The following is a 12,478-nucleotide window of genomic DNA, read 5'->3' on the forward strand; positions in this document are numbered from 1 at the left end:
ATAAGGGTCTTAAGCAAGCCTATACCAAAAGCTAACTACAGAAGCAAAAAGAAAAGAAAAAAGAAAAAAGATACAGGGGAACGTTAAATCCTTTAAATTCTGCTCTAGCAGCGACTAAACATGTTAGGATGGCTCTAGTGATGGAAGAGAGGAGGAAGTGGAGGCAAAAGGAGGCACCAGTGAAGGAAGAGAGGAAGAAGCAGTTGACCCCCATACCAGCTCTGGTTGCAATCAAGCAGGTATCATATTAGCAACGCTCGAGAAAGAGCGGATGGTACCGACGATGAGAAACCTCAGTGCTGTCGCACCAAAAATCTGATGCGACCTCCACCTGCTTCGGATTTTGGCTGAAGGAAGAAGAGACTCCTTTCTTGCCTTGACAAGAGGAAGAAATGTCTTGAGTCTTTGTCTCCTTTGCCCTGACCGGGCCATCTTGAGCCTCGGGAAAACCCAATGCTTCTGGAGAGGATGTGGTCCCTTTGCCCTCATCCTAGGTTTGACCGTATCACTCTCTAGGGCGTAGTCACACTGGTAACAGGGACTATGGGAACAACTGGAAGGTTAGAGATTTGGAAGGCTTAAAGAGTCTATGAATAAAGAAAATGACCTCCCACCGCGCTTCTTATATGGGGGGTGAGCCTGGTGGCATTTAATCTGTACAAATTTCCAAGAAAAGCTACAAGCGGGATAAGTTCAACTCACAACGCCGTCTTCGACCGTTGGATTTGCATCGCCTCGTAAAGGGAACCTATTAAAGACACGCCTCGTGCACCGAAACCACAGGAACACGATGTGAGTAAAATTAAAAGAATGTCTCATAACCAGAAGCATGTCTCAGGCAAATGAAGAGGCACTGACATTGATGAAGGACAAGGCTGGGCAAGTCGTAACATAGGCTCGACATCACCAAAACCCTCCTCTTCGACCGAGAGGTCGGACAGCAGGATTTTGAAGGGCTATTGTGGGGCCAGAGAATTTGTGACCCCGGCCCACTTGACATTAGGGCCCAAGGTCCGAGCTGAGGAAAGACATTGCCGAGGACATGCAATGAAAGTCCAAATAGCCTAGAGATAAAGCCGAGGACGATGCTGTCCTCGGCATCCCAAGGCGCTCCTAGAAAAAAGGGCAAGTATGGTATAAGAGTGGTGCATGGAAAAGCCAAACATCTCCGCATTAATGTGGAAAGGACCCTTGAATAGTGTGGTGACAAAGGACAAGGGAAAGGCTACCATTACTGCAATTAAGTACTCTGCGCTTGACAGAGCAATATTTTTCAGCTTTTACAGCCACTCCCAACCACTTTGGGTATGGGCTTATAGGACAAATATCAACCCTAGAAAGTTGAACCTACATATGGACGTTGGAGGGAGGGTAAAAGCTAGTATATAAAGGAAAGAGAAGCAATTCAGGAGGAGGGGGATATATCGTCTCCCAGGCCATTGAATCCTAAAAAAGGAGAATCATAGGAACATAAAGCTCCTCGGATGAGGTCTAAGGACCGGAGCCGCTCAGGCCGTGCCGGGGAAAGAGTCTTATTAGATGTGCTAGGTTCACCCTCGTGTGATTACTATGAACTCTATGACCAATCACTGTCCGGTGACCAAAACTTAGCCTTTCAACCCACTCTCTACAAATTTTATTGTTTGGGCCTTTAACGTACGAACCTAATACTAGTTTGGGATCGTTACAAATTGAGTCCTTACAATTATATATTTTAATCGTTGAATTGTATTTTATTTACACTTTTAATACACATAAAATTTTGTGTCACTATAATACTCCATCCATCCTAATTTGTTTGTTTTATTTGAAAAGTCAAACTTTTTAAGGGAATATTATTTATTGTCTTATCTGTTTTATAAAAATGTATAAGTTTACAAAACTATCCTTAAATAAATATATCAGTTTTTTTTAAAGAGTTATTTTTAATGAGGCAACTAAAATGGTGCACCAATTAGATTTATTTTTTTAAATATTTGTTAGTTTTTTTTTTCTAATAGTATTGAAAATAAAGTAGGGGTATAATAGAAATATTAATAAATTAATGACTTTTATTTTTAGAAATATGACAATATTTTGGAACATCCCAAAATGGAATAGAGGACAAACAAACTGGGGCAGAGGGAGTATTATTTACTATATAATCTATTAGCTTATACTTTATGCATAATTTTAAACTACAAAAATTTTTATTAGTAACATAGCTATTGATCTTTAATTTTTTAGATTTTTTAAAGGATAGAAGATATAAGAAGAAGATGTAATTCAATGGTTGATTTGTCAAAATTCACAACTAGTAAAAAGATATTGAGTAAGGTTGCAGATTAAGACTATAACAAATTTTGTAGTTAAACTTTGTTCTAACTTAAATGTAAAAATGTCAGAGTTAAGATAAGGAATTAGTCAAATATGTAATGGGTTGAAAGTTGGGGACACAACATTTGTCTTTATTAGTAATTTGACTTTTTTGTGTGTTTCTTTTGTGAAATATCTTCGAAGCATAAATTTTGATTGAAGAAGAAAAATAATTAGTGTTACCCGTAAAAGATGTTAAGAAAATTTGATAATAGAATCTCAATTTTTGTAATAATTTATTCTCTTTCATTAAAATTTATGTATAAATAAAAAAACGTGAAGATAATTATGTAATAAATGCTCATAATATTGTTTTTTATTATTACAATTCGAAATTTTTTTAGCCTTCCGTAACTAATTTATATATATATAAAACCGAAACTTTTGGAGCTTCCACAATTTTCCACGTCATCACTACTTTCTTTTTTGTTTTCTTTTTATTTTAGATTCTTTTTATTTTTGGTTTTATATCTTATCAAGTATTACAATAGTATAGTTTAAATAAAACTCTATTAGATATATGTTTCAAAAGCTTGAAAATTCTATTTCAACTAAAATTCTATAACAAAAATTTTCACAAATATAAACTTCTGCCAAGGTCGAAACCCTTCATATTCACTCAAATTTTCACAAAGAAAACACACATATCAAATTGAAGCCATAGTAGGAAGCAAGTTGATTCTTCAACGAGAACAAATCCTGTAGTACAAAGGCCACCTAATCGCTTTTAGTTTTGAACTTGATTGTCTTATTAACAACAAAGTCTATGAATTGCAGTGATGGACAGTCGTCCACAAAAAACATCCACGCAAAGGCTTGATGTTCTTCTTAATTATCTCATATAATTCTAGGAATTATTTTATTTAATATTTTTTGGAATTAACATATTTAGATGGTTGGCATAGTAGACAATGTAAAAACAATTTTCTGTCATTTATGTTGCCTTCTGCATAACCCTAAATCAATGTTGAAAGGTTGTGTTTTACAACCATCTGATTTTGGTAACCAAACCCCGCACCTATGATTGTTGATGATTATTTTTGTTCATTGTTTGTAGTTTAAACCCATTAAAACTTATTGCTTGATGGTATTTCATGGTTTTTTTCCCCCTTTACTATTTCTTTCAAGGTTGCTAGGAACACAACCTAACATGTGATTTTTTTTTCATTGTTTAAAGTTTAGACCCATTAAAATTTAAAACTTATTACTTTATAGGTTCATGTACTTTTTTCTTCTTCTTATTTTTCTCTTTTGAATAGTCATATATTTTTGGCATTTTGGAAGTTTTCACATCTGAATTTTTGTGTTAGTTTTTGCAATATTTGAACATGTTTAGCAGGTTTCAACAACTATACCATGTATTATTCTTTTGAAGGTAATCAATTTTTCTTTTATATTTCTCTATTATAAAATCATATATATATATATATATATATAGTTTTGTTTCAATAATTTATAGGATGTAAATCTTATGATTCCTTAATATTTTTTGGCCTTTTAGAAGTTTTAACATCTGACTTTTTGAGTTATATTTTTGTAATATCTAAAACTATCTGGAAAATTTCAATGATTATAACCATGAATTATTATTTTGAGTGTAACAAATTTTTCTCTTATATTTCTCTGTTGTGTAGTCACACACACATATATATTTTTTATAATTTTTAAACTCTTAATCTTTTGATTCTTTTCAATAGTTATAGGTTTATAGTCATGAACTATTCTTTAATATTTTTCGTAAGTCATTGCACGTTCAAACAATGACTTCTTTATCAAATTGTAACACAAATTGAAGTTATACAAGAGCAATTCATGCAATAATGTAGTTTATCAATTTAAAATTTTATAAAATCATTTTAGTTTACCACATAAATATGTAGGTTCCCGTGCGTAGCACGGGTTAGTGACTAGTATAACATAAAGTTATAAAAGCTACTATTGTAATTTATTAAACTAGTAACAATCAAGGAAAATTACATTTTCTACCCTAAGTAATATTTCACTTTACACCTTGTCCCCTAAACACAAATGTGTGTGCACACACACACACAAGTTAAATTGAAATTGTCACTTGAAATCATAATTTCAATTCAAACTGTGTATTATGGTTGTGCGAAATAGATGAATGTAATAAACACTACTCTTAAAATAATTTATTCTCTACCCACACCAACTACAACCCATGGCCCAACACAGTGCAACCACCGACTCTAACCTAGCAACAACACACACTGAAGGCCAAAACCCAAAACCAAATCCACCTCCAACAAAATTGAAACCGTTAACATGACCACTACAAACCAAAGCCACCTCATGGACAACCCTAAGACCACTACCATGACAACTCCAAAATTTCTGCTACGACATACACTGACAATCCACCCTAGCCACGACGACAACCACCAAAACCAAGCCTAGCAACACTAGCGCCAACAACCCACCCCAGCCACAACAAGCATTGCCCCCATTGCAACCGCCCAAATATAAAACAGTGACCTCAAATTCAACAATGACAAGTGACTAGAACCCAATAATGAGAGAGTTGAGGAGCGATAATGAAGAGGTAAGAGAGAGAGAAGAGTAAATAAACAAATGGGGAAAATGATATAGATGTTGCTACAGTAACATCTATATTTAGATGTAACGGTAGCATGTTGTAAAATATTTTGAAAAATGGTTCAAAAGATGGAGGGGTTTTTTTTTATGTATTTTTGTGAATGGTGTACTCTATTTACAGTTTTTTAAAGGACTTTTGCATGTTCTTAATTAGCTAGCTAAGATAAAATAGCTATGATCATCGGAGTGTTTTATTTTCCACCGAAGGTCGACGATGCTTTATAAAAATATAATAAAAAATAGAAAGGTCCATGGACCATGGCCATGTGGGCTTAAAGCAGTGAGTTTTTGTTTTTTTAATGTGGTTATTCTTTGTTTTTACTTTTTAGAGAAAGACTGAGGGAGTATTTTAGGCTTTTTATTGTTTTAGCAGCGGACCATGAAAAAATAACAAAACAAAACAAAAGAGCTTCATGCAAAAATAATAATAAAAACAAGACAGAGACACCCACATGCAAAAAGAATAAAAAACAAAAGAGCAAGGTTGGTGAAGTTTTGTAGTAGGAAAAGTATTGTCTTACAGTAGCTGAGAGAGAGTGCCTGAGACCACTTAGCAACCAATGGTGATCCAAGAAATTATAAAAGCCTTATGGCTAGTCCTTATGACCACCAGCTCCACCTCCAATCCAGAATCCGAATATTTCAATTACCATGCGTTTGGGCGTTGGGGACGTGGGTCAGTCTCTGCTTGTGTTTGTCTCATTAATTTATAGTTTTTATGCTTGCGCAAATTTAGCGGTTTATCCATATCCAGCAGAAGATACTCAAAATTGACCTGTGAGTAGTAGTCGTCATGACGCCAAGCAGTTCACGTAAAAAAATGTGTCGAAGCAAATCGGTTGGAGTGGAATCATGACTGGGTGGAAAGGGGGATAAAACTTAAAAAGATGAATATACAAGATTAAAGGCATTTTTGTCTCTATGCAAAATACAGATGTAGGCTTTTTTTCCTAATCCCAAAAGCCAAAACGGTTGGAGTATTTTGTTGCAAATAGTTCAACATTAATGGATGCGAAGGGCGCAGCCTGGGGAGGTGGGGAAGGACAATTGTCCCCATGGCCCGCCTAACTAGTGAATGCGCGTGTGTGTATATATATAGATAAGAGTTTTACATTTTTTGAATCATTTTTTTGAAAGAAAATTTTAATTTACGGCGACTGCTCTTAATGATAGTGCTTTATTATTAAACTGAGACATCAATTATTTTTTGGATCATTGATTTATAAATCTAAAGGTAAAAATAAACATTCAAGAGAATGTCATAAATTGTCTCTAGAAATTAATAATTAAGGCATTAAAACTCTTCTTATTAAAAATAAAAAATAAAAAACAACATTGATTCTCTACTCTCTACTCTCCAGCTCATCATCTCTATCCAGTTTATGTAAAAATTTGGGGTTAGCTCAACAAATTTGTGTTTCGTGTTCTAAAGTGATTTGCCTTTAGATGTATTAGTTGGGTATACAATTTAACAATTGTATTATTAGAGGTTGTTATTTTTTGTCATGTGGTGATGCTGATACCTTCAGTGCTTGCTGCTCGTCATTGGTAATGCCACAATTCACTGGTGCCAACAAATGAGAAAGGCATATCAAACACTCACAACATAAAATATATAGCAAACAGAAGATGATGAGTAGTGGTGGAGAGTTGAAGTCTTGAAGATAATGGTGGAGTGTGGGAGAATTAATTTAAGTAAAATTAGTTGATATGGCAAATAATAACTCTATATTAATGATATGATAAGTTGTGGTATGCACACCGTTATATTTTAATAAGAATCTACGGTCATCAGTAGCACTATGTATAGTTCAGGGATCGGAGTTTAAATGAGCCCTTTGAGTTGGCAATTTATATATATATATATATATATATATATATATAATTTTTTTTAATGTTTCTTATTTAACCCCTTTAATAAAAATTTGAAGACCTTAACCTTAAATTTATTTTTAAGCCTAGCTGAAATAAGTTTAAATATGATTCTCTTAACAATATTTTGGTCTTTTCAAAATACAAAAAAAAAAAAAAATCAATATTATCTAAAATATGGGGGAGTAAAAAATAGTAAGTCCAACAATAATAGCAAAATTTGTTTATCTTAAACCTCAAAAAATGCTCATTTAGATCTTAACAAATTTTAAATGAACTAATGGGAAATTCTTAGTGTAAAAATTACATTGTCTCTAAGCAAATGTGTAGAACATTATACATTTTTATGCAAAAGTGATATTATACACTTTTTGCAAATCTCACATTGATAGTATTTAATCCACATTATAAATCTTATATTAATAGTACAATATAAACATATAATTGTCCTAAACTAATAAATAAAAGTATTTTAGGTAGTATTAATTAAAGTTCACTTAACAAAAATAATTAATATATTCATTGTATTTAGAAACGATAAATAATTTTCAAGATTTAATTTTAGCAACAATAATTAATATGTTCATTATATGAAGAAATAATATGTCTAATGAACTTATAGTTTTTCTTTTATTTTCTTACTAGTCCATCCTATGAACAAATTTGAAATTAGCTTGTAGATTACAGTATTAATTTCTTATCTAAGATTCATTACTATGACTATGGTCTTAAAAAGAGGTAATTTTTAAAAAGAGATAATTTTTTTCAAGTTACACTAAATGTAACTTGTATGAACAAGCGGATTTTATTAAAAGAATTTGCATAACTCATGCACACGAAATACAACACAACTGGAAATCAACTACCTGAAACACCACACTATCAGGACTGCCACACAAGCTACAACTGAGAAGTTAACAACCTTTACGTACGGTCTAGAAAATTCAACAGGAAGGTGGGTGCATGTATTATTGTACATGCACCGACTTTCCTATTAATAAAAATAGAAAGGTCCATGTCGCATGGGCCATGGCCCATGTGGGCTTAATTCAAGATCTTTTTTTATTTTTTGTTTTCGGAGTATTTTAGGCTTTCTAGCAGCAGAGCATGAAAAAATAACAAAATAAAACAAAAGAGGTTCATGCAAAAAATAAATAGAAGGTTGGTGGTGAAGTCTAGGACGGCCTAAAACTATCTACCAAACGATGGTGATCCAAGCAACTATAAAATGCATGGCTTTGTGGGTATTTCAGAGCAGACGGAGCTTCACCTCCAACTACAAAATCCAAATATTTCAACCATGTTTGCCCTGTTCTTCATGTTATTTACCACCATCATCGCACCACTAATTCCAACCCTCTCTTCACAACCTCCACCACCACTAGTTCCAACCCTTTCTTCACAACCACCATCACTACCCGACTCCAAATTTCCCTCCCTTACTCCGCCTCCACCACCAACAGTGCCAGCATATGAGTCGCCTCCAATCCCACATTTTCCCCCTTTCCCTCCGTCACTACCAGATTACAACATATGGACTCCACCAAGTGAACCACAACCAGTATCCGCGCGGTTCGTGCTGGGGTGTATCTTGGCTCTATCAGCATCAATCACCTTAATCGCAGTGACGATTTACTTTATCCGGCGAAAAGGGACGAAAGGGGACAAAGGGCCAAAAGGGGACAAAGGTGAGAAAGGGGAGAAAGGGCCGAAAGGGGATCAAGGGCCGGAAGGGGAGCGAGGGCCGCCAGGGAAGTCAGCCTGCCACGGCTGCCAGGACCGCCCCGGCTGCCAGTGCCGTAGTAGCTGCCAGGAAAAGACAGGAGTAATTTCTTTTCCTATATGTTTGGATTTTTATATTTTTTTCCCCCAGTTTTTACCATTTGGTTCGGTCTGAGTATTTGGGTGTTGAGAGTTTCTAGTTTTCTACAATGGCTTTTTTTTTTTTTTTTTTGTTTTGGGAATTTAGTTTTAGAGTCCTGTATTTGGGTGTTAGAATGTTTCTTATCTCTGTTCATGGTTTTGAAATTTAGACCGGACTGTACGGTTCAAACCGGTTAACCAGAAACCATTTCTTGAGACGGTTCTTTAAACTCAAAAGCGGTTTTGCACAAAAAATATAGTGGACCGTGCAAACTGTGGTTGAACCTTCCGGGTTTGAGAGCCGTGGATGGGTCTTACGGGTCAGGCTGAAGCTAGGAAAAAAAAAAAAAAATAGTAAAAGATGGGGGTGTGGACGTTATGCCATTTTCTCCGTTGAACTCCGGATTTTTATCTCTCATCCTCACCACAAATCCGAAAATGTAGTCCCAAAACACACCATTACCAAGTCCACAAAATAAAATAGAAACTTAAAGCACAAATCTTTATCTTTACCCTGCTTCTTCTGCGTTTTCTAGTTTTCCTTCTTCTCCAATCTTCTGTGTTTTCTTTCTGTGTTTATTCTTCTGGCTTCTTTGGGTTTCCTTTCTCCTTATGTCACCAGTACGGAAAACGTCAAAACCATAAGAAATCAAAAGTTTAAGAGTTTTTTCTTTTTCCAATGAAGTTGTCTACCAATATCGCAGACACTACCCGTTCCCCATGAAAAGGTTGGACATATGGCCACGTTTTCATTATTTATTTGCTTTTAAATTTTTTTTAATCATTTTCATTTTTGCATTTTTTATAAGACATTTAAATATCTAATTGCATTATTTATTGGTACTACAAACCCACTTATTCATATATTAAATTCATGTGTTATTGTAAATTAAAATTTATATTATAGATTAAACAAGTGCAAATATTATACATATTTGCATAAAAATATAATGTTGTAAGCATTTGTTTTGTCTATAATATACTATCTTATCTTGATAGTATAATGTAAGTTAATAATTTTTTATTATTGTTTTTTTTAACAATTAATAATATTCCGTTGATATAAAAAATACATTTGAAAGACGGTTTTTATTTTTATTTTTTAAACTATTTTATTCATTTTTTCTATTTATACTAAATTATTATATTTATTTATAATTTAAATAATTTTTAAATTAATTATGACATCATCATGGTTCAACCTTGGTTAGACCTCGGTCTAACCTCAAAAACCTTAAACCCCTTCAATCTTTGGTTCTTTGAACAGTCTAGGTTTCAAAACTATCATATGGGTTTGACAAAGTATGTAGAAGTTGGATGATCTTTTGTGTCGTTAAGTAGGTTCTTTCCTGGGAATTTCTATTCAATTCGTATATGTTGTTAGGGTTTTTAAGGAGAAATTATTAGGACGTAGGTCTCGAATAGTCCCAACCAATAATAAAGGGCCACACATTCAAAACAACTCTAATTCAACTTCCTAAATGAAAAAACGAAACAAAACCACATAAATTTAACTCTAGTTAAAAAAAAAAAAAGAATTAATTGGAAAAACACAAATAAATTTAATTTATAAATAGGCAAGATTCAAAAACTTGAAATAAATTTGAAATCCAAAAGCTCAATCTCATCAGTTTGTATTTAGTTTTAGTGACTGTAGTCTTTCCATAGAGGTATTTTTCTCTCAAAACTCTAGATTAGTTTCCTTCTTCCACTCCACAACCATCATTGATCTGTCTCAGACTTTTATGGCAAAGAATGTGGCTGGCTAGTATAGGTGCTTACGTGGTCCATAGACATGTATTTTAAAATAATGATGAAAATGAAGGCATGATGAATTTTCGTCAAAGCTGTAGAGCAATTTTTTTCTTTTTCGTCAAGATTTTATTCTTGTGTGTATTGTTTTTTTTTTTTTTTCCCCAAATAACAATTTAACCATTGACTTTCTTTTTGAATTTGTTTTTACATTAACAGTGGTGGTAACTGATGTGCATGCGCGAATATTGTGGAATCAGCCATCATCTAATAGCAAAGATTGATGTCAAAGTTTTACATTGAAGATTACAAATGCAAGTTATAATCAGTCGTGGGTTTGCCATGAGCTTTGAACATTGGTTCTGATGTGATGTGCTTGTGTGGTTTGGAATAGTTGTTTTAATTTGGAATTGTAATATTTTGGCTTATAAATAAGGTTAGTGGTATTTGTGGAAGTTTGGAGGTTAGTATTTGCAAATGATTTGCATTTCAGGGATTAATTTTGTTTTGGTGTTTGGATTTCATTGTAAATTGTGTTTGTTTTGATAATAAATCAAACAAATAGGAAATAGCTTGTCAATGGCATGTGTTGCCTAAGGGTGGCAATTCGTGTTCGCGTGTCAGGTTCGTGTCATATCAACTCACGAGTATCTGACTATATGGGTCATTACTAACCCGACATGTTTATTGAACGAGTCAAGATTCCTCAATCCTAACACAACTTATTTATTAAACGGGTCAGTCGTGTTGACTTGTTTATCAAATTTTATTAAAATGAAAAAATGTATATTTATAAAAATCTAAGCAAATAAATATTTTTAATATAAAATTCAAAACTAAAGAGTAACTGCATCGCAAATAATCATTCAAAACTAAAGTATATCTCAATATCACAAATAATCAATCACAATATGTCAAAGAAAATAAACCACAACAACTAATAAGTTTATATACTTAGGGTTTGAAGGGTATATTGGTAAAATAAATCAAACAGATTCCATATATTGAACACCAACCTAACCCGTTTATTAAATGGGTTAGTCATGTTAACCCGAATATGACACGAACCCATTAAATCTCAACTCATAACCTGCTAATTTCGTGTCGTATCATGTCGAGTTCGTGGGCCATGTCCAATTTTGCCACCCCTAGTGTTGCCTATAAAATGCTTTTAACAGAGTAGTTTGTTGTGCTTGGCCATATCCTTAGCTACATTCGAAAAATGACTCTCTCATTGAATAAAATGGATTGTATTGAATATAGGATCCCGCAAAACACTTGTATGTGCTCAGCGCATGAGATATCTTTTTGGGATTTGGGGATTAAAGTTAGTTTGTGTTGTAAATGAATAAGCTCTTGCAAAAATCAACATTTTTTTTTTATTATCTCTTTCTAGATAAAATGTTGGTTTTTTTCCTTTTAAACAATTATTGTTTTACATTGATAGTTTAATGTAAACTAATAATTTTCTTTTCTTTTTTATGAGTTATTAGAAATTATATAAAAAGACCAGTGACGTGGACAACTTTATTTTGAAGTCGTCTTTCTTTATAAGCATGCCGCCGAAGATTGCCAACCAATGGTAACCACCACGTACTGAACTCAACTAAGCTCTGATTATTTTGAGAGGTGCTACGTCCACAAAATTTTTACAACATCTTAACAATAAATCATAGGTGGTTAGTTGTTATTAGTTCAAATTTAAACCTAATACTAAGATTACTTTTTTGCCACAATAATAACAACCAGTAACAACTTGACACTTAGGATTTGTTGTAAAAATGCTGTGGACATATCATTTCTCGATTATTTTTGGGTCTATCATTTGATTTGGGATTTGGTTGATAGCCAAGTTTTTTTTGTGAATTTTTAAATGAAAAATTAGATTAAAATGGGGAGGGGGGGGGGTTTAACAGTCTTAGTCTAACAGAAATTAACAAAATGGTTATGTAATAGACCAATTTTGTATTGGGTGCCTCATGGGATACTTTAAGAGTTTCTAAACCTCCAAGTTAGACTA

At 33.4% G+C, this 12,478-nt stretch overlaps 1 protein-coding gene across 1 annotated transcript; it reads left to right on the top strand.

Moving 5' to 3' along the window:
- Positions 1 to 8,034: 8,034 nt before the first annotated feature.
- LOC126720486 (uncharacterized) lies at positions 8,035 to 10,913 on the top strand. The gene is made up of 2 exons (XM_050422981.1): positions 8,035 to 8,668; positions 10,678 to 10,913. Exons 1-2 carry the CDS (start codon positions 8,072 to 8,074, stop codon positions 10,684 to 10,686), a joined length of 606 nt encoding a protein of 201 aa, XP_050278938.1. The 5' UTR covers positions 8,035 to 8,071; the 3' UTR covers positions 10,687 to 10,913.
- The last annotated feature ends 1,565 nt before the right edge of the window (positions 10,914 to 12,478 follow it).

Source organism: Quercus robur, chromosome 4 (genome assembly GCF_932294415.1).
Source record: "Quercus robur chromosome 4, dhQueRobu3.1, whole genome shotgun sequence".
Lineage (NCBI taxonomy): Eukaryota > Viridiplantae > Streptophyta > Magnoliopsida > Fagales > Fagaceae > Quercus > Quercus robur.